This window comes from Engystomops pustulosus, chromosome 2, assembly GCF_040894005.1.
Source record: "Engystomops pustulosus chromosome 2, aEngPut4.maternal, whole genome shotgun sequence".
NCBI lineage: Eukaryota > Metazoa > Chordata > Amphibia > Anura > Leptodactylidae > Engystomops > Engystomops pustulosus.
Genome location: NC_092412.1, coordinates 183363494 through 183385543, shown reverse-complemented (window position 1 = coordinate 183385543; position 22050 = coordinate 183363494). Strand labels below are relative to the sequence as shown.

Here is a 22050-nt window from a genome sequence, read left to right as displayed (position 1 = left end):
AAGTTTTAATATTTGGATAAAATTTACCAAAATGTTTATATTTGTTAAATAAAATGTTACCTCTGTTACTAACTAGTGGGGATATTGATTATTTTAGCATTCCAAAGTAAATAAATCAGAGCAATGCCACATTTTAAACAATGAATCCCATTTGTTACATTGTTCCAAAATACATTGGGGGTGGATAAGTGCCAAAAAGTACATAAATACTGTCAACCACTGTATGAAACGAAGATCACCATGCTCAGAAAACAGACTGATATGCATTACCCGTAACAGAAGTGCCATAAAATGTAACTGAAATATCTGAATTTACATAGAACCTTCCTTCCATGGTCCTAAGCAAAAACTCTAATATTAAATATGAAAAAAGGACAAAATTCAGGCTGTTTTAGGCAAAGATGAGGTTTAGTGTATTCATATTATAAGACCCTCTGGAAGACTGAAGTGTTTCTTAAAGATCTTAGACCCAACCAAAATACAGAACACCAGCAGTGAGGCTGGAAGAATAAATAGCTCCACCAAAATATTCTACATATTTGCCCCATTTGTTCAGAATCTTATCTGCCTATTAAAAATATCTGTACAGTAACTTATCAGTAGAGATATTACAGAACAAGGAAGACAAAATCTAGAGCCCGTACATTTTATATAAGCGGAGTTCTAGGCATAAATTCACAGATATACAGACAATAGTTTGTAACATATTTTTATCAAATAAACGAACCGCTATTGTGGTTATGGCATCATTGTATTAGATTTCTATTTTTTGACAATTCACAAAAACCTTTTTTTCCTCAAAGTGGATATCGTATAGCTTTTACATTTTGTCTTTATATAGTTGAATGGTATATACATGGAATAGACTTGTCACATTATGAAAAGTACCCAAAGATGACAAATCACCGTGGGAGACATTCATTCTTTAGTCATCAACAAAACAGCACCCATAACTGTCCTATAATGCTTGGCTTTTGGATCTTACACAACCTTATTGTTAGTGCTTTACTTTAGCCATTTAAAAAATGGTAAACATGCCAAATGCCAGGATGTCTCAATTTTTTTTTTAAAAGACAATCCACGCAGTCTGAATTTACAAAAAAAATAAAAATCCATACAATTTGCGCAAGGATGAGGTTTGCAGAACCTCGCTCAAATCTGGAGTGTTAGGGTGAGGGTAGGGAAAGGAATTCAGTCTGAATTTCTATTGCTGAAATATCAGCATCTATGCAAAACCACGTGCTTCACATGGATATTAATATTGTTTACAGTATTATGGACAAAATGTGACAGGGCTTCAACCTTAGAGTAAATAGTCTGTATAGTCTGGAACCTGACAAGTTAAATAAAATAAGTTCCCCCACCATGAGAGATCTTCTCTGACATTGTAAAGAAGTAACAGCAATGATATGTCCTTTACAGGGTAAATACAAAAGTTAAAAAACTTTAGTGTTTCCTTAAGTGAAAATGATTGTAACAGATTCCAGTGTGAATTATGCAGCCACAATGGGTTTAGGTACTTTATATACTGGCAAGTATATAATGGTATACAGTATTCTGTAAGTGCACAGGCATACATTGTACGCACTTATGTATTTTCTTTTCTAGGTATTAAAATGATACTCATCTAAATGTGAGCAAAGGGAAAAAAAAGCTGCTTTCACACTTTAAAGAGCATTGCTCAAAAGTGTCCCAAAAGAACAACCTTTAAGATGTGTCAAATCTGTACAAAGTTACAGATACTTATGGCATGTACAACATAAGAACAGACTACTTGGCAAGGTCTGTATGTTAACCATTAAAGCAAATAACAGTCAAGGGAGAGGTAGGGTTATATTCATAGGGACTCATTCCAAACGCATCTACCCATTTACACATGAGAAGAGTCATATTACAAAAGTAGCCAAGTAGAACACATCAGTAACTTGGCTTGAAGTTAGCATTACTGTCTGTGGGAATAGAAAATTCCATTATAGGTCAAAATTATTTGATGTGGGTTAATCCAGTTTCACCCATTGGTCTTTTATATTGTTCCCACGTGAAATTCACATCATAGACAAAGGGTATGTTTTGTTTAAAGCAGCATCTTTCTTCACGATGGCCAGACAGTGGAAGTCAAAGACAAAAAGTAAGTCAAGTATTTGCTCGTGGTGTCCGACATCCACCAACTCTCTGGTCTCTATGGATCTTCATGTGTTTGGACAGATGATCACTGCGAGCAAACTTCTTGTCACATACAGTACACTGGTATGGCTTCACTCCAGAGTGGGATCTCTTGTGCCGGGAAAGCTCATCCGAACGGGAAAACCTAGAAAGCAGTTACAAGTTATTCAATATTCTACACACTCTTCTCCCCAAATACATGGCCTATAAACATTGCTCATTTCACACATACAGAAACACTTAAAAGTGGACCTTTCACTACCTCACTTATATGGAGATTATGATACTGTAGGGGCTTCTCCTTCTAGCCCCCACGGTTGCTGAGTTATTAGTCCCGAGATCTGACCATTATAATCTGTGTTTGGTCAGAGAGGAGGAGCTGGAGGTGGGGCTGGAGGCGTGTGTTATGCTAATCTTCTCTCATACTGTCAGTGGTGAGATGTAATTTCTCTATGAGCATCTAAAGGCTATTGTTCACACACATTCTAATATTCTGTTGACGTTATCTTTACACCACACCAAAAATGTTGCACGCATTGTAAACACACATGAAATGTAAACGGAAATGCAAATGAGACATCAACGCATACACCACATAAGCGTAAAACAAGACAAACACAACCAGCATGTAAATGAAAGTGTAAACGCAGACATGATGGCACGGAAGTGTAAATGCGCCGTAAACGCAAATTCCTTTTATGTAAACACGTGTCAAACTTGAAATAAACGCAAATGTTGCGTAAACGTGACACAAAGGCAAATACAACACAAGGCTAAACACGTTGCAAATTTGTTTACGCTTACGGCCGTTGCATGGCGTTTAGGCCTCCGGGCCGTTTGTGTAGGGCTGTTTGCATTGCAATTCCGGTTACATGGCCTTTACGGCGTGCTTCTGCCCATGAGGCGTTTGTCTCACATTTACATTGAGTTATGCGTACGCACCATTTGTGGCACGTTTACGCATATGCAGCGCTTGAAATGCATTTACACATACGTACATTTTCCATTTAAACTACAAAAATCTACGGATGCGTAAACGCACCTTAAGCACTGCATAAGCGTAAATGTGCCAAAAATGGTGCAACGCTCCAAAAGAGTAAAAGTGGTGCAAAAGCCACAAACGCTACACAAACGGGCCATAGGCATAAATGTGCTGCAAAAGCTGTGTAAGCGTGTAGCAAAGCGTAAATGTGACACAAACACAGTGTGAGCTTTACTGTGATGCAAACGACACGTAAACAGAACTGTGATGCAAACGCTGCATAAGAGTGCATACGGTGCGTAATTGTGACATAAATGTCGTGTAAGCGCAAACATGACGCAACGCCTTTTAAGCTGCAAACGTAACGGCGTGTAAGCGTAACGCAAATGGCATGTAAGTGTAACCGTGCTGGTGCGTAAGCAAAACGTGACGCAAATGCCAAAAGCGCAAACATAGCTAAAGCGCAAACACTGCACAAGAGTAAAAGTGTCGCAAACACAGCATAATCAGAAACGTAATGAAACTGTGCGATAGTGCAACCGTGTCGCAAACGCTGCGTAAGTGTATCCGTGATGCAAGCGCCATGTAACCATGGCATAAGCGCCACGTAACCGTAATCGTGATGCAAGTGCTGCTTAAGTGTAAACATGCCGCAAACGACGTGTAAGCAGAACTGTGACACACGCCAAGTAAGTGGAATCATGCCGCAAAAGGCGCATAAGTGAAAACGTGACGCAAGTGCTGCATGAATGCAAGCGACATGCAAACACAGAAGAGTAAACATGAGGCGAACGCAAACACAAGCGCAACATAAGTATAACCGCGACCCCAACACCGGTTAAGCATAACCGTGACAGAAACGGCATGCAAAAAATGATGCAAACATCGCATAACCGTGACGCAAACAGTGCATAAACGTAACCGTGACACAAACGACCCTGCCAGTGAATCTGGCGAAATGTGATTCTTTATACGCAATGTCAACAGAATATTAGTGGAATATGTGTGAACACAGCCTTTAGATGAACATAGAAAAAACTCACAGCTCAATATTCATAAAAGCTTCTCTGACATTGCCTGACTCTAATTGGACAGTATGAGAAAAGATTAGCATAACACATGCCTCCAGCCCCAGCTCCTCCTCTCTGACCAAACACTGATTACAATGGTCAGAAACTTTGAAAATTATCTCCGCAACCGCAGGGGCTAAAAGAAAAAATTCAAAGTGCCCCTGAATCTGTGTAAACAGCCCCTATGGGATGGTATGCTAACCTACATATGTGCGATGTGGTGAAAGGTCCTCTTTAAGTGTTCCCCAACCTAATACATTAGAGCTCAATAACTCAAGAAATTTGCATAAATCAATAATAGAACACAAAAACCTAGTTACTTTAGAATAAAAAGATAATGTCTCGCCACCTATTTTGGTTTTTTTTATCTTCAAACCTATTTTGCCGGTCACTCTGAGATCTTTGCTGAATTCTGTTTTGCTGGAAATATGGACAGAACCTACTCAAGGTGTCAGATTATTCAGCTCTATGCAGAGGGGGAGCAAGTCTCAGCAGCAAGGTCTCTACTCACCAGCTGTGAAAGGACTGCATAACTGATACATAGCCTGAAGATGGGAAAGCTGGCACATGTCATTCTGACTTCCGACTGATCACCAGCACAAGGGTCTGTGGGTAACGTGCAATGGTGTGATCTCAATTCATGCAGATTCTTTTTCTGCCAGCAATGTAATGGGTAACTAAGGACGCTTGGGCATTCTCACCAGCATAAGCTTCACTGCAATCTAAGATTGCTGCAGCTGTAAAGAACAAATACAAGCTGCTGCCATCTAAGATTGCTTGTAACCAAGGACACTCGTGCTGTTGAGATCGCACAGTATATAACAGTTGCAACTTACATACAAATTTAGCTTTAGAACCCATCTTGTACGTAACCCGGGGTCTGCCTGTATCCCTCATATACACACAATGGCCTACTGGTTTCTGCAAAGTTTCTTGGAAGGTTACATGCTATAGCTATAGTAGCAAATCCCAGTTGGGAGAACTGCAGCATAAGGATAGGAAAGTAAGATTGTTATTTTTCCATTATTCCCTGCCCCTAATAAATTCAGATCACATTTATATTTCCTAGAAAATGGAAAAAAAGGCCACAAAGTGATTAGGAACAGGAGAGTTTCTCCATCTTGTTAATGTTACCTTAAGCAAGGAGAGTTAAAAGAAAAACATAGGGGGACATTTATCATTGGGAAAGAATCTTGCGTCTGCTTTGTCTTTGTTGCTCTGCTTACTGTTAGATTTATCATTGTGACCTGGTCAATTTAATAATTCTGGCAAAGGGTTTTACTTCTAAGGCAGTTTTGGAAGTGGCGTTTTTCTACATACACGGGGGAGAAACTGGCCTTGTAAATTTTTATGCAACTTTTTAAGAGCTCATAAATCCAGACTTGCCCAAGCCGGTTAGATAAGTTTGTTGGTTAGAGTCCTTATGTTTCATGGGTGTGAAATGCAAAAACAATGATACAACTTTTTTTCTGCGATTTTTTTAAAGCCAAAAAAACTCTTGGAATGCCAATGATAAATCTCCCCACATTATATACATCAAAGCAAGGTAATGGAGAAAAATTACTATTGAGTGCTTTTCTTTCAGACTTTTTTTGCTTTAACTGGTTAGAGGCAGATTAAATATTTGTCTGAGCACTCCTAAAGGTTCTAAGACTTCTTATCCCCAACATACCTATTCACACTAGTTAAACCAGTTATACTTTCTGCTACGTTGTGGGACCTGACAAGCACATGGTTATTATAGACATTATATCATACATGGCCATTTTAGCTAGTCCACAAGTTCATATAACAAATAATTTGACATTTCTTCTATTTTACAGCACTGCAAATGTTGGTCCTGTAGATGGAGGTTGAGTATAGCGCGCGCATGCACACACGCACACTTTTTTTGGCAACAAAACCTACACTAATGACCAACTGGAATGTGCTCTGCCTTAAAACCCCATCCAGGACACAGCAATATTTTGCAACTTTATATTTCCCAATAGTGTAATGGCTAAGGACTTGTTTTTTTCCAGTTAAAGGGGTTGTACCATTTCTGAAAGTTATCTCCATACTCACAGAAGGATTATTAGAGGATATCACCCCCCCCCCCCAATCACATCCTGCAGCTCCATTCAGTAGTGTGGGATGTAAAAAAAAAAATTGTCGATCCCAGCACTCAACCATCCCTGGCAAAAATACAACAGCCCATCAAGTCCAACCTAATACTTCTACATAATACCATGTTGATCCAGAGAGAGGCAAAAACTCTGGGAGGATGATGCCAATTAGCCCAAATTAGAAAAAAATGCCTTCTCCGCCTTTAATATGGCGTTCAGAATAACTTCCTGGATCAATAGAAATTACTTACAAAATGTTTTATTCCCATAAAATGTAATATTTCTCTTACAACATCTTGCGGCAGAGATAGGCTATCAAGTCTATTGGTCAAGATAAGGTCTAGAAGTGCGCCCCTCTTGTAGGGTCTAGTGACAGTTGTCACAGGTAAATGTCTTTTGCCAATGCCAAAACATTCTGCCTACAGGTGTCTGCCCCCCAGTCTTTATCAGAGCAGTTAAAGTGCCCCATGAGAAGTACTTCACTGTGTTTTGAGACATATATATTTGCCTTAGCAGCAGTTCTTTTGCATCCTACATTATACTTGGAAACATAACAAACCCAAAGTAAAATTTTAGTATTTTTTGCTCCCCTTACCTGCACTCATAAGGGTTATATGGTCTTATTTTCCATAACAATGTCATCACGCAGTACAGGCATGAGGAACTATTTCACATATAACTCCCCTTTTTAATTTGTATGATCATTTATAAAAAAAAAAATAAAAAAAATATATATCATAACTGTCTGTATTAACTGCCCAGACAGAGTTATTGTCCAGCCATGTCTCACTGATGCCCACAATATCATATTTTCCCTCCAACATTAAGAGTTCCAGTTCCTCCATGTTGTTTGTGAGGCACTAGTGTACATGCACTTTATATGGATTTCCCCATCTTTATTCCTTTGGCTTCTATGAAATGAACATACTTCACTCCCGGTTTGACAGAAGCCATTGACCGACCACTGCCACAAAACTAAAATGGCGCAATTTTATAACTCATACAAACATAGGCCTTATTTCTATCTGTAGGCTCACACAGACAGCTGTGGATTACACGGCCCTGTGCATGAGCCGATTGGCCCCCTGTGCATGAGCCGATTGGGCACAGAACTTGGGCAGGAATACAACCTGTTCTAACTTTTGATAACAGCCCTAAAACAGCACAGTTTAATGTTAATGTACTCCCAGTATTAAAGTTGTTTTATTCGTGCTTTAGAGAGCAAGTTGGGGGGAGGCTCATACAAAGACATTATAGCAAAGTTATCATATTGGAACAGCTGTGACATAAGCGAGTTGTATTGATCAGAAGTAGCCACTTAAAGAGAACCTGTCATGGCTATTTGGGGGCTAAACCACCTACAGGTCCTTATGGGCCAGTGGTTTTGTCACCCTTTATAAAATTCCTCCATAGCTGCTATTAAAATAAAAATATAGAATTAGACTCACCGGTAATTCACTTTCCATCTAGTCCTCCATGACGGCCCACTTGGAGGATGCCCCTTGACCTCTGTAGGGACAGGAAGCAGAGAGGTTAAAAGCCTCCCACCCGCATCCTCCCGCCAGTGTCTACCAAATAACTACACCGGTGGAAGGTACAACAAAATTTTATTTTGTATGTTAAACATTCACATACATACAGAATAAGTCAGGGAGGGAATATATATAGGCCGTCATGGAGGACTAGATGGAAAGTGAATTACCGGTGAGTCTAATTCTATATTTCCAATACGTCCCCCATGACGGCCCACTTGGAGATCTACCAGATAAGTAGAAATTTTTAGGGTGGGATGACAGCTTGTAGAACTTTCCTGCCAAAGGAAAGATCTTGAGAACAAGGCAAATCCAGTCTGTAGTGTTTTATGAAGGTGGATGATGAGGCCCAGGTAGCGGCCTTGCAAATCTGCTCTAATGATGCACCTCTTTTTTCAGCCCAGGAAGTGGACATAGCCCTGGTGGAATGGGCTTTTAGGTCCGTTGGGGTCTCCTTCCCTTGTTGCGTATAACAGGTGGAGATAGCTAACTTTAGCCATCTTGCTATTGATGTCTTTGAGGCCTTTCTCCCTTTGTTTTTTCCCTGGAATTGAATAAACAAGTTATTGTCTAAACGCCAGGACTCCGTAGCTTTTATATAAGCTAGTACAATTCTTCTTACGTCTAGAAGGTGCCACGAAGCTTCCCTACTAGTGGAGGGATTTTCGCAAAAAGATGGTAGTGTGATTTCTTGAGCTCTGTGAAATCTGGATGTCACCTTGGGAATGAAGCCTGGATCTAAAGTAAGAATTATACGATCAGACAGAACTCGCATATAAGGCTCTTTGATTGAAATAGCCTGAATTTCACCCAATCTTCTAGCTGTAGTGACAGCAACAAGAAGGGTAGTTTTTAACGTTAAGTTCTTTATGTTGGCGCTATCCAGAGGTTCAAATGGTGGTCTGGAAAGTGCGTCTAGAACCAGTTTTAGGTCCCATGTAGGAACTCTCCTGAGAATCTGGGGTCTGATTCTGGAGGAGGCTAGGATAAACCTTTTGACCCACCTGTGCTCCGCCAGTGGACGATCGCAGAAGGCGCCAAGGGCCGAGACCTGGACCTTTAAGGTGCTAGTAGAAAGGCCCTGTTCCAGGCCTTTCTGTAGAAAGTCCAAAATCTGTAAGATATTGGGGTTAGATTGAGATGGAGGATTATCTCCACAAAATGTTACAAATTTTTTCCAAATTTTATGATAAATTGCGAACGTAACCTTCTTCCTACTTGCCTTAAGAGTTGTTACTACAGCCATTGAAAGTCCCCGCGATGTCAGGAATTCGGACTCAGGATCCAAGCTGTTAGCTGAAGCCGTCCCGGGTCGGGATGTAGAATCGGTCCCTGGTGTAACAGGTCTCTCCGTGAGGGTAGTATCACTGGTTGCTGCTGGGTCAGGGATGTCAACAGAGGATACCAGTTCTTCTTTGGCCAATTTGGACAGATCAGTATCACCCTTGCCTGGTCCGTAAGGATTTTTCTGAGGACCCTTGCCACTAAGGGAATAGGGGGAAAGGCATAGGAAAGAGGTTCGACCCATCGGTGGCTGAAAGCATCCAGTCGATCCTTCGGTGCTCCTGCCTCCAGAGTGTAGTATCGATGGCATACCGTATTCTTCTTTGTGGCGAAGAGATCGATTTGAGGAATTCCCCACAGACTTGTCAAATGGATGAAGACCTCTGGATTGATGCTCCATTCGTTGGGAGAAATCTGTTCCCTGCTGAGGTAGTCTGCCTCTTTGTTTAGAACTCCTCTCAGGTGAGTTGCGGAGAGGGAGAGCACGTTCTCCTCTGCCCAGGAGAAGATCGTATGTGTTAAGGTGGAAAGAGTCGTCGATCTTGTCCCCCCCTGTCTTCTTAAGTAAGACACCGCTGTGGTGTTGTCTGATAAAATGTGTACATGGTTGTTTTTCAGGAGAGGTGTATTTTGCCTTAGGGCTTCCCAGATGGCCCGTAGCTCTCGATAGTTTGATGGCTTCCGGGATTGGGAAGGCGTCCATAGACCTTGGGCGTAATGGGAAGGGAAGACCGCTCCCCAGCCCACACTGCTTGCGTCGGTTGCAATTGTGAGACGCAGAAGACAATGCCAGTGGACCCCGTTCTCCAGGTTCTTCCTCTGTAACCACCACTGTAAACTTCTTTTTACTGAGGATGGGATGATGACCTTCTTGTCCAAACCTGAGGGTCTTCGATCCCAACTGCTCAGAATCCAATTCTGTAGGATGCGAGAATGATTTTGACTCCAGGCCACTGATGGGAGACAGGCTGTAAGGAGTCCCAAGATCTTCATGGCTCCTCGGATTGATATAGAAATCTTCATTCTGAAGGAGCGAACGTGTTGTCTCAGATCTTCCGCTTTTCCCGATTCCATGTGGAAACGTCTGTAAGTGATGAACTTGTTCAAGGCCTTTAAGTTTATTATCATCCGGTTTGACCCGTTTGGTTTTTTGACCAGGAAGAGGGGAGAATAGAAGCCCGTCTTTTCTTGATCTTGAGGGACCCGGGAGATCACTCCTGCGAGAATGAGAGATGAGACTTCCTGCCAGATGAGAGAATGGGTAGAGGAAGAGGTAGATAATAAGGGAGGCATAAATCTTGATGGTGGGGGGGTAGTGAATTCTATCCTGTATCCCGAGTTGATAATATTCAGGACCCAAGGGTTTGAGGTAATACAAGACCATTGGTTGACAAACCCTAGAAGACGCCCCCCCACTCTGGCGTCATTGTCTCTTCCCTCCGGAGTTGTCAGGGGAATTTGAGAATAGAAACCCCCGACCTCTGCCGCCTTTAGGGTAACTCCAGCGACCCTGTTTACCTTTGCCCCGAAAGGTCTCCTTGGTGTTCCTGAAGGGACGAAATGAAGGTTTCTTGGAAGGTGCTTTGTTCTCCGGAAACCCCTTCTTCTTATCAGAGGCTCTTTCTAATATGGCGTCCAACTCTGGACCGAAGACGAAATCTCCAGTAAACGGGATGCTGCATAGCTTCGTTTTAGAACGAATGTCACCGCCCCATTGTTTTAACCACAAGGCTCTCCTTGTGGCATTTGTTAGAGCCCCTTCTTTGGCCGCAAAACGGACGCCTTCAGCTGAAGCATCAGCTAGAAAGGCAGTGGCAGATTTAAGAAGAGGAATACTTCCTAACAGAGAAGCTCTAGGGGTGCCTTCTTTGATGTGGGATTCCAATTGGTTTAACCAGAAGAAGAGGGTTCTGGCAACTGAGGTAGCCGATAGATTTGACTTTAGGCTTGTCATGGATGTTTCCCAGGCCTTTTTAAGAAGGGCATCTGCCTTTCGGTCCATAGGGTCTTTGAGTTGCGCCGAGTCTTCAAACGGCAAGTCTGTTTTCTTGACAACCTTTGTCACCTGCACATCCATTTTAGGAACAGAGTCCCAAACTTTGGAGACTTCCTGATCAAAGACTAGACGTCGTCTAAACCCCTTGGAAGTTGTGATCTTCTTCTCTGGGTCCTTCCATTCTTCTGTAATTAACCCCAAAAGGGTATCGTTAACTGGGAAAACGCGTTGTTTTTTGGCTCTCAGTCCTCCAAACAATTCGTCCTCTCTAGATGTGCAGGGGACTTCCTCTTCGATGTCTAGAGTTTCGCGAATGGCCTTCAGTAGATTATCTAACTCATCCAACTGAAAGAGATGACGTGGGTCAGTCTTTTGACCTACATCCTGGGAATCGATTTCTTCTGTGTCCCCCAAGGAGTAGGAAGGGACTTCAGAATCATAATTTTCCTCCTCAGAGGAGGAGATGTCCGCTAATCTTGGTTTTTTTGGAGGGGGTTCCTTCTGTGTTGCCGAAGCCACTGAAGCCACTACTTTCTCCTCAATAAACGATTTTAGTTCATCCATAAATGAAGTTTTTTCCTCTCGCATAAACTCTTCTATACAGGTTTTACAAATGGGCTTCTGGTAAGCCTCGGGCATAGTGCGAAAACACATATTGCATTTCTTAGCAGTACTTCTGCTCTTAGCAGGTTTGCTAGCTTTTTCAGATTTTTCAGATCTGTCCTCTTTTCCTTTCCCCTTAGTCCCTTGATCCTTATCCTAAGGGAGAAAGGTAAGGAGTAACTAACTTGGAGTTCTAATATGATACACTACTAGAACATGCCATACAGCACCACTTACGTAACCAGGAGGGTGGAGTAGGCCCAAGTCTGCCTCATCAGCCATGTCAAAAAGATGTCTGGGACGGCCAGGCCACCAAACGCTATATGCTCCAAACAGACACCATTTCTCTGATAGAGCTCCATTTTTATACCTTAACGGGGAGCCCATCCCCCTAGCTGGTGGCTCTGCTGCGCTCGTTCGCTCCGAGGCGCGTCTGACGTCACTTCCGGTCGCGGCCGGAAGTCGTCATCGGCCGCAAAGAACTCTTGGGAACGGAGCTTTCCGCGCGGCCTCGCGTAGGCCCCATTCGGCTGCTGGAGAGGCCGCTGTCCGGATCATCGAGGGACCAGGGAGGGAAGACCCGGCCGCGGACCCGATCCGGAGGGGAACTACGACCTGCAATAGGCCGGCGTAACCCCGGTAAGTTTTTTCTCTAAAAAGAGAACATGCGTCCCCCCCCCCCCTTAGGAGGAGAGGAGCCTCTCTGACCTATCCCCTGTAGGGACAGGAAGACACTGGCGGGAGGATGCGGGTGGGAGGCTTTTAACCTCTCTGCTTCCTGTCCCTACAGAGGTCAAGGGGCATCCTCCAAGTGGGCCGTCATGGGGGACGTATTGGAAATACACCATACTACACCACAGCAATATGGCACATAAAGGCAGGGTGTAGTGCTCCAGAACTGCGATGGCGCAGGGAGGTACATTGTTTCTTCATTGCAGGCATATAAGGACTTGGTAAAGGTTGATTTGCCATGACAGGTCCTCTTTAAACATAGTAATTAGTTCATACCAGAATATTCAGAGAATCTAACAATGGTTTCCATAACAAGTAACTTAAGTAACTTGCAGTTAAACTATGCAAAGTTTTCTTACCTCCACCCACACTCTGGCCATGTGCAAACATAAGGCTTTTCCCCTGTGTGCCGCCGGAAGTGGGCTTTAAGATGAGAACTTTTGGTGTACATCTTGTTACACCCAGGGTGACTGCACTTATGCACTCTTATCACAGCTGAAGCACCCTTCTGGATTTTCTGCTGCCCTTCACTGACAAATACTCCTCCTAATGTCAATGGTCGGACAGCCACTGGTAGAGGAGCTATTCTGACATACTTCTGGTCCCCAGGTGAAGTAGGCCCTGGAACAGGAGCCAATGCCAGGCTTTGTCCCTGTACACTGATTACAAGCTGTGTGAGACGAACACCAGCCGTGGGGCTCTGTGGCAAAGAGGAAGCACCAGGCACAGGTTGGATTTGAAGGATGACAGGAAAACTGCCCGTCGTGGAAGGTGGACTGGCTGAAGCATCTGGAGTTAGTGGGGTTGATACATTCTCAGTTGGCAAAGTTGTATCAGTATCTGACATTTGCTCAGTGCCATTCTGCCCCCATGTTGCAGGCACAGGCTGCTTTTCAACAAGTTCTTCTCGGATAATATCCATATTTTCCTTTAAAAACTCCTCAATTTCTTCTAGTGTAGGACTAAAGTCCCCAGAGATTTGGGCACAAAAATCTGGGAGTTTTAACTGGGCCATAGGAGTAGCTTCCTTTGGCTCCTCCACTGCTTTCACCAACTGGGATAAAATAATTTCTTCCACATCTTTGAGGCCACCCTCATCACCACCTTTCTTCTGAATGGAAACAGTAGCAGTATCAAGCTGTTCTGCCAGGGTTGGTGACGAAGGGCTGGCATCACCCTGCAGAAGGGTGAGCACAGATACATCTCCAGGCTGTGGCACCATCATTTTTTGCCCACATGGAGATGTGGCATTAGAGAGAAGATCGGAGTCAGCAAGTGGCTCACTGCAGATTAAAGAAACCATTTTCCAGTCCGATTTTCCCCCACACCCCTTATCAACGTGGAGTGTGGGAGTGTCAGAAAAGAATCCGTAAGGAGACTTTAAATATGGTAACTTTCAGTGATCTGTTGGAAAAAAAAAATAAAATTAGACAGTCATATTAAAAGTAAAAACAAAAATGGTTACCAATACTACGGTTTTTAGAAAATTGTGAAACAACCCACCACAACTTAAAGGAAATACATATATGCATTTTATAAATCTGTAGGAGCTTGGCAGATTGCAATATGCCTGGACTGTAGTTAGCCCTTCCAGTGATCTATAACGCTCGGTGAACAAGTGTGCAATTTGGCCTAAAAGTTTAGTTATCCTACAGCTAGGGCAACGTAGATAGTTTCTATAGCGGAAAGTACTACAGTAGAAGTGTCCTCTGCATAGTTGGAATTCAATTTCAGCATTTCTTATAAGAGTGACAACATACAACATCTATCTAGAAACAGTTCTGGAATCTCATCCCCACAGACGCCTATGGCATCCTAGTGCAGTATGATGAGCACAACGTGTGGTCACCATTGCGCGGTTACTGCAAAAAGGACAGATGCGGCTTTATCTTCGGTCGTAAGAATGGCCATGCTGCGCCGTTTCCTATGGAGAAGGGCGGGGTGAACAGCGATCATCCTTATCCCCAGCGTGCTGCGGTATGCTCGCTCAGCCGTAGTGTGGACAGTGTGTAAGTAGCCTTAGAGTTGCAGTAAAAAAAAAAAATAATAATAATTAGTTACATAAAAAACTGTATAACTAAAAAAATTTGTTATATACAGCTTTCCATTTCCAGCTCTAATGAACAATGGATATATGCAGTTCCCTAGTATCCCCTATAACAGTGATGGCAAACCTTTTAGAGGCCGAGTGCCTAAACTACAACAAAGACCCGCTTATTTATCGCAAAGTGCAAACACAGAAATTCTATTTGTGATTTATACTCCCTTCTCTGTCACAGTTTTCATTGATACCAGCACCTGAGGACACCAATAAAGCAGAAATAGTCCCAGGTAGAGCTGTCACTTTAAAATAGCTCTGTGCACAGCAAGTCCTGGGCTGTCTGGGACTGCAGGAAGATACCTGGAGTCATCTCTGGTGATGGCCTGAGTGCCCACAGAAAGGGCTCTGAGTGCCACCTCTGGCACCAGTGCCATAGGTTAGCCATCACTGCCCTATAAACTAAATCCTGACGTGATATTAAAGGGGAGATTCTCCTCTATGATATAACCGTTTGAAGTGTGATCCTTCCCACTGTTAGCTGAACGCAGAATGAAGAAGCAGCAGCAGTATTTACACTCTCTGCATCTGTCTCTGAACCTGGGAAAGGGCGACAAATTGACGCTGTACATATCCATAATATATCTTATCAAAGGTTTATACAATTTTACCACCCAAAGTTTGGGGGAAAAAGCCAAAAACTTTTAGTTTTTTTTCTTCAACAAACAATTGTATTAATAAAACTAAACTTAATAAATCATACCAAGTTAAAGTTTCACATGTCATGGGGAAAAAAATGGAAGAAATGTTTTAATATGTAAAACGGTTCCAAAGACATTAGCAATTAAAGAATAGCAGAAAAATTACCTGGACATTCAGGTACCAATGACCCTCGGTCATGAAGGGGTTAAAGTAGATCACATGTTTAAAAAAAAAAAAATCAACAGTTGTGCAGCTGCCTTGCAAGCTGTCCACCTTCATGGCTTTGGCATGTCAAGAGTTATGTCACCTAACATCCTGGAACCCCAGGAAGTGGCTCCATAAATATGTGCTCAAACAACCACAGCCGCTTAACCCTTGTGATAAAAAAATAAAGGTTTCCTAATTTCACATTAGCCATCAGTTGGTTTATAGCAGTAATTGCCATTACTTTCATCCTTGTGCTCCCTCTACACCACTAGCTACAGCCTGCTTCTTTCAGGCACAGGTTATGTCGCAAATTGTACAACTGCACAGCTGGCAGCCCAATAATCCAGCAAGGCGGAGTTTGCACCATAAGATTGCGCATTATAATTAATCCCCCAGTGTACAGGCAGTCCCCAACTTAAGGGCACTAGACTTACAGACGACCCCTAGTTAAAGACAGACCCTTATACCCACTGTGATCTCTGGTGAAGATCTCTGGATGCTTCAATATAGACCTAGACTGCAATCATCAGCTGTAAAGTGTCCGTAATAAACAGTTATTGATAATCCTTGGTCCAATTACAGCAAAAGATTTTGAACCCCCAATTGTCACTGGGGCAAAAAAAAAAAAGAAAAAAAACACATCTTCTCTGGATCTACAATTATAAAGTATACGGTTTCAACTTACATACAAATTCAGCTTAAGAACAAACCTATGGAACCTATCCTATACGTAACCCGGGGACTGTCTGTATTTAACTTGCAAAAATGAAATCATGCAATTTAAAGTAACTGATGAGCAAAGAGCTTGGACTTCGCCAGTGTGGACTAATGTGTGTGCAGGGTAATATCGGCATGTGGGTACATGCTGAGACGTTAGCCGCTAATTTTGGCACAACCAGGTTTCTTGTAACTCTGCCATGTGACTACACTACAGACTTAGCCCCATTCATACCTGCTGCTAACTGTATGACATATATTACATGACACTTCTCTGTTCTATTATTGGGATAGCCAGGGTAAGTGAGACTAGATGTGACTAAATAAAAATAGAAGCGAGAAGAAACGTCAATCAATCAAGAACTTTACATCCACTGATTAGCCAGAACTGAAAAAACGGACATTTTTAGTGACAATGCATCTATCATGGGATGTGATGTACTAGGAATTATACAGCTGTTAACACTTGCCTTTACAAAATGCATATGTTAACACAGCGCGTTAAAGTGCATCTACCACCAGGATGAAAGACTTTATGTAAATGAGCCTGAGGGGCTCCAGGTTCCATTAACACTTTTGGAGCCTGGAGCCCCTCAGGCTCATTTGCATACAGTCCTTCATCCTGGTGGTAGATGCCCTTTAATGAGTTAATGGTTGTTAACAGTTGTTAACAGCTGTTTAATTAGGCACATGACTCTTCAGCTTTTGCGATGCATTTTTAAACGCACATGTTAGGCACAACGTACATCATGGCCACATCAACTAAGGAATTGTGATGATATTTCATTAAAAATGCATGCATTTTGTATGTTTACCATGTATTTTGCTGGTTTTAACACGTTTCACAGATTAAAACCATTCATACCAGCCAAATGCATGATGAACATTAAAAAAAAACATGCGTTTTCAGTTCATTTAAAAACGGTCCAAGAACTGTGCAAGATCTCACCATGTGAGAACACCCTTACGTTTCAGTTGCAAATACAATCCAATGCAATGCAATGGGAGGGGCTAGGCCAGCAAGCGTATGCATTCCACCAAAATGCATGCATTTTAGAAAAAGAATCATGCGTTTTCCATTATTTACATAATTTGTAAAGCATATGCATTTTAGTGGAGATGGATGCGTGTTCTGGCCGAGCCCCTTTCCGATGCGTTTGAATTGTGTTTAACACCACAACTGAATTGCTATGTGTGAACGCGACCCATCAGGGTCATATAAGGGCAAGGCTCAATTATGTATATGAGGTCCCATGTTTAATCTGCCTGCTCTTATACAAAAGAAGACTAAAAAAAGTTACTGTTGTATATGATCGAAAGGAATCAGTACATTGCAACATACTGTCTAGCCACAAGGACAATATGCCCGATGGAAATACTGCAGCATGTCCCCCTGCAAGCCCCTTGGCAAAAAATACACAAAATCACCAAGCAGGTTTATCCTAGAGCAATAAATGGCTTGCTGCAGGTGTAAAACCTGTAGCACAGGTCAGACTGCACTGGGGGCTTCACGCACAGCATGTGGATGAATTTATCTTAAATCTATGTTCGACACTAATCCAAGGTGGTTTACACACAGCAATTACCGCCTATGTGGCTTCGGCCTCATAACTTCCTGGACTTAAAAGGTATATTGTCAAGATCTTAATTCAAGATATCCCAAGACACTATAAAGAGGTATTCTCATCTGGGCATTCACATTTATTTCATCTGTCATAAATTTTGTCCCTTAGAAACAAGATAGTTGTCCTTGGATACGACCCCCACTGAGCTTTTCTAGCAGTGGCCACACACACACTATTGAGACCACCTGGATTCAACGTGTGTAACCACAAGACGGCTGTGGGAACTTTCATTTGCAAAAACAAATTAGTTTCTTTGTGCAATCACTACAGTAGCGGTTGTTTCCAAGGACAACTGTTATTTTTTTAAATAACATCCAATCGAATAACTATATATGTATATGATTGATGAATTAAACTTAAAAAGGTTAGAATACCCCTTTATTAAATCTTGTGAAGTCCTTGCCTTGAGAGATCCATAGTACTTTGGTGGAACAAGTGGAACCAACATAGTAATAGCCTACCACGAACATGTCTTAATCTTGGGCTGCAAACAATGGATCTGTGGTCTGTTTTTGTGCTGTGTGTATCTCAATGTGAAATCAGTTACTGAGCAATATGTTGGCAAAATGGCCATTTGTCGTTCATATGTCATCCATTTTTGTGGATCTGCAAAAAAAAAAAAAAAATGGAAGGCTGGCAAATTATGTCACCAGCTTGTCATAGCCCCTTGAAGGTTTGCATTATTGTGTTTAATAGCAAGTGATGCACAAATACAAACCACATGTGAGTACAACTAAGCAGCTTCAGTATTTCACACATTTCCATAGACTTCTATGTGAAGGCTCAAGATGAAAACTGATGCAGGAATAGGACATAGGCAGGCTGCGTGCGAGCCCGTGGAAATGGGCCCATATGCTGGCCTGATCCCATGGACTGCACACCTTGAATACAATGGAAGTCCTTGCAACTTACAGTTCCCATCTGCCAGCTGAAATGCAGCACCAGGACTGTATTAACTATTACAGTGCCAGTGATGAAGTTTGGCCTGCAGACAGGAAGCTTTAAAATTAATGTGTCAGTATGCCAAAATATAAATATCTGTTTAAGACAGGAGGGGCATAATAAGGAGTCTCCTTAAAGGGGTATTCCAGGAATCTGCATAATTCATATAAAAATGGGTCCTTAAACTATAAGATAATATGTAATTAGTTGTTATTTAAAATGTAGCTTCCCTTAGCTGAAAAATGCTGTGAATTAAAATGCTACCGATCCTTTAATCAGTCCGTTAATTTCCTCCATGTTACTATGTTAACAGAGCAGGAAAGATCAACACTGGGAGCAGACCATAAGAGGGAGGAGGAGTTACTTCGAACCAAAGGATCATGGGACTTGCAGTTTCCAGTGGCACGATCTTGGTGATAACTCCATCTACCTTAGAGAGGCCATAACATTTTGTGAATCATAAAATCAAACTATTTAAGAACCATTTTGTGACTAATGACATTAAGTTTTGTTATATTCATTTATTTATATCATCATGTGTCTTTATCAGACATTCATATTCCCGGAATACCCCTTTAAATATGTAGATACATCAACTAGTAGATACAGTGGGGGTGAATTACCATCACTGTGCGCATCATGCTCCAGTCATGATACTCCCCCTGCCAGCGCACAATGGACCGATATACTAGGAAGCTCCATCCGGGTACTGTACTCTTACATTATGCATGCCCCCTCTGTGATAACCAATTCTATATTAGTGACTGGAGTGGAGTGGTTGATATGAGAGTGCTTATCCAAGTGAACATGCACACTGTATTGAGTGCACAGCCCCATCCATCCTTCATCTGCCAGCAAGATAAGTAAAGGCACAGGAAGTCCTACTGCTGTTGGGTCATGGGACCTACAGCTTTTGGCAACTAGATAGAACCGTTACCAATGGGTGACCCTATTAGGGTGTACTTATCCTAAGTTAATGAAGAGGATGTAGGCTATAATGGAATTTAGCAAATAAGTAAATAGTAATATCCCTGGTTGGTTTATGGTGATGATTTACACAGAACCTGTCATGCAAATTAACCCACCCAGGACAGGCCTCACTGCTACGTGACTCACTGACAGGCTGCTGTGTGGAACATTGAGAGAGCTCTGTTACATCATTGGGCACTTCCTGACATGTGACCAGGATGTCATCATCTAAGGCCCTGTTATATTTCCAACATGTACCCCGTGTATGTATCTAATCACAGGAAATTACAGCATGCCTCCACAGAGGAGGAGGAGGATGGGGAGGTGTAGAAATCCACAGAAGCATGCTGTGATTTTATGTGATCAGAAACATACATAGGGTAGACATTGCAAATGTAACAGGACCTGAGATGACATCACCCTGGTCACATGACATGCTCATAAGAGGCATGGGGAGGTGTAGATGGGAGGGGCTTGCTGATGCCAGGTAATACAAGTTAAAGTTGATTTATGTTGATGGAAGGGAAACAATTTCTACTTAAAAGAAGGGGGTTAGTAGGTTATTAGGGCTCTATGTGCACCTGTCACTGGCTATATTTGTGAAAATGTAGTGACAAAAATCCTCATTCTCCTTTCAACCTTCCATCACAGGATATGGCGAGACTCTTCTCCTGCACAAAAACATTATGTAGTAGGGAATGTCCACAAGCATTAAGTGCCAATAAGTCACTTTGCCTTGTTCATTCCCAAGGCAGAAATAATAATAATAATAATAATCTTTATATAGCGCCATCAAATTCCGTAGCGCTTTACAAATCAGGAACTGTATGTTAACCAAACGTATGACATGTTAACTATTTTATAGATGATGCGTGATATTTTTTAATGACAATGGATGCATCATATTTATCATGATGTGCTTCAGAGTACAGTATTGGTAAATCTCCTCAAATATGTAGCTGAGAGCCACAGAATAAGTATGGCTAAGGTCGCACAGTGAATTGTGCACTGCTAAATGGCAACTAACTACCATAACACATGTGCTATAGGTTAACAAGACTATGACAACCTTTATAAAAGAATCCAAACTTGGGTATTAAGGTAGTATTCACCCTAGGACAAAACGTGGATCTTAATAATATAGTCATCCTATAGCCCTAGTTTCTTTATGATAAAACGAAAATGTGTGACATTGGCTACATTGTAGGGGCTCCATTGTGCCAGGAGGAGATCTCAACAAATTGGAATGGAGTTTTGTCCCTCAGCATGAAGTGTAAGCTGTGGGGACACACCCACCTCCTCGGGGTGACAGCTCGCAGCCGCTGCGGGCTGTAGGTGTAGAGGGTGAGGCCTGCCAGTGCGCCCAGCAACTTCTGGTGACCCTCCCACGCTCCAAAAAGTCACCAGGGATAGCGGCACATTGCCGCACCTTCACAGATCACCCGCGGCGTCACTCGGGCTGCATTCACACACACATATGCATACTTGTCCCTCGTACACAACATGTCAACAAGACGTCAACTTTACTCGTGTCAGGAAACTTTGCAAAGCCCCGCATCGCTGCTGCTGCGGCTTGTGTACACGCCTGTAGACGCGGTGCATGTGAATAGGAGCCAAGCTGGAGCGTCTCACCTGCCTCCTCCGCGCTCCCCCGTGTTACCCTAGGGCCCGCATGGCGCTGCCGCAGCTCCCGTCTTCCATGCTGGCATTCAGCACTCACATGACTGGGGGAGGCTCGATCCGCAGACGTGTGCGCTCATTGGACAGCATCAGGGGGGCTCGGCTGCAGTGCAGGGCTCTGATTGGTCCTAATATTAAAAGGGCTCGCCTCTGGCCTGCAATGTGACGTCAGAGGAGCAGTGGCGGGGGGCGAGTCGCGTGTCAGGAGCGCAGTGTTTATATACATGTGTATGAAGCCTTCTCCGGGGATCGCCATGTAACTGCTCATCCAGCCCAGTGTACGCACAGCAAGGACTACTAATAAAGCTGTACGCAGCGTAAGGGGAGGGCGAGGCCTGGAAGGCAGAGTCAGTACATGTGTCTTATCCTGCCTGCGCTCGTAGGCTCATAGCGTGCTCTTTGTGTATCAATCCTGGAGCCACGTGGCTCCCCAAGTCATGACCACATCCTGCTCCGGGCTGGTCAGGGATGATGACATAGGGAGCTGACATTGCACACACTTGTATTTACAGAGCATTTCCACCTAAGACCTTAGATTTAGGAATGAGTGATTTTAACCATTTTGGTACTTACAATCAGTTTTTTAATAATGTTATCAACATCCTTATGTTTTAAAGAACATTAGTAGACTTACAAATCTATATGCCATTTTTGGCAAAAAGATTCCAATAAAGACATTTGTCGAAAAATTTTCTATCTATCT

The 22050-nt window shown here is 42.6% G+C and overlaps 2 protein-coding genes across 4 annotated transcripts; both read right to left on the bottom strand.

Annotated features, from left to right (window-relative positions):
* Positions 1 to 692: 692 nt before the first annotated feature.
* On the bottom strand, positions 693 to 21639 carry LOC140118980 (Krueppel-like factor 15). Of its 2 annotated transcripts, XR_011853299.1 has the most exons (4): positions 21300 to 21639; positions 12827 to 13871; positions 1706 to 2308; positions 693 to 1665 (listed from the first exon to the last, which is right to left on the bottom strand). XR_011853299.1 is itself a non-coding variant. In XM_072137500.1 (3 exons), exons 2-3 carry the CDS (start codon positions 13768 to 13770, stop codon positions 2134 to 2136), a joined length of 1119 nt encoding a protein of 372 aa, XP_071993601.1. In that variant the 5' UTR covers positions 13771 to 13871; positions 21300 to 21639; the 3' UTR covers positions 693 to 2133. The 2 variants fall into 2 exon arrangements, 1 of the variants encoding a protein (XP_071993601.1); XM_072137500.1 differs by having other exon boundaries at positions 693 to 2308.
* LOC140118979 (uncharacterized) lies at positions 7801 to 10532 on the bottom strand. 2 transcript variants are annotated; one of them, XM_072137498.1, is made up of 2 exons: positions 8475 to 10532; positions 7801 to 8396 (listed from the first exon to the last, which is right to left on the bottom strand). In XM_072137498.1, the coding sequence occupies exons 1-2, from the start codon at positions 10518 to 10520 to the stop codon at positions 8100 to 8102; spliced, it is 2343 nt and encodes a 780-aa protein (XP_071993599.1). In that variant the 5' UTR covers positions 10521 to 10532; the 3' UTR covers positions 7801 to 8099. The 2 variants fall into 2 exon arrangements, with proteins under 2 accessions (XP_071993599.1, XP_071993600.1); XM_072137499.1 differs by lacking the exon at positions 7801 to 8396 and having other exon boundaries at positions 8477 to 8590; positions 8857 to 10532.
* Positions 21640 to 22050: the final 411 nt, after the last annotated feature.

Excerpts from the sequence above, each read along its gene's own strand:
- LOC140118979 (XM_072137498.1), bottom strand. The coding sequence starts at position 10,520 with ATGGTCTTGTATTACCTCAAACCCTTGGGTCCTGAATATTATCAACTC. Across the intron at positions 8,397-8,474 it reads CTTCGTGGCACCTTCTAGAC|GGAAAAAACAAAGGGAGAAA; the intron begins GTAAGAAGAATT and ends ATTCAATTCCAG.
- LOC140118980 (XM_072137500.1), bottom strand. The coding sequence starts at position 13,770 with ATGGTTTCTTTAATCTGCAGTGAGCCACTTGCTGACTCCGATCTTCTC. Across the intron at positions 2,309-12,826 it reads TGGCCAGAGTGTGGGTGGAG|GTTTTCCCGTTCGGATGAGC; the intron begins GTAAGAAAACTT and ends ACTGCTTTCTAG.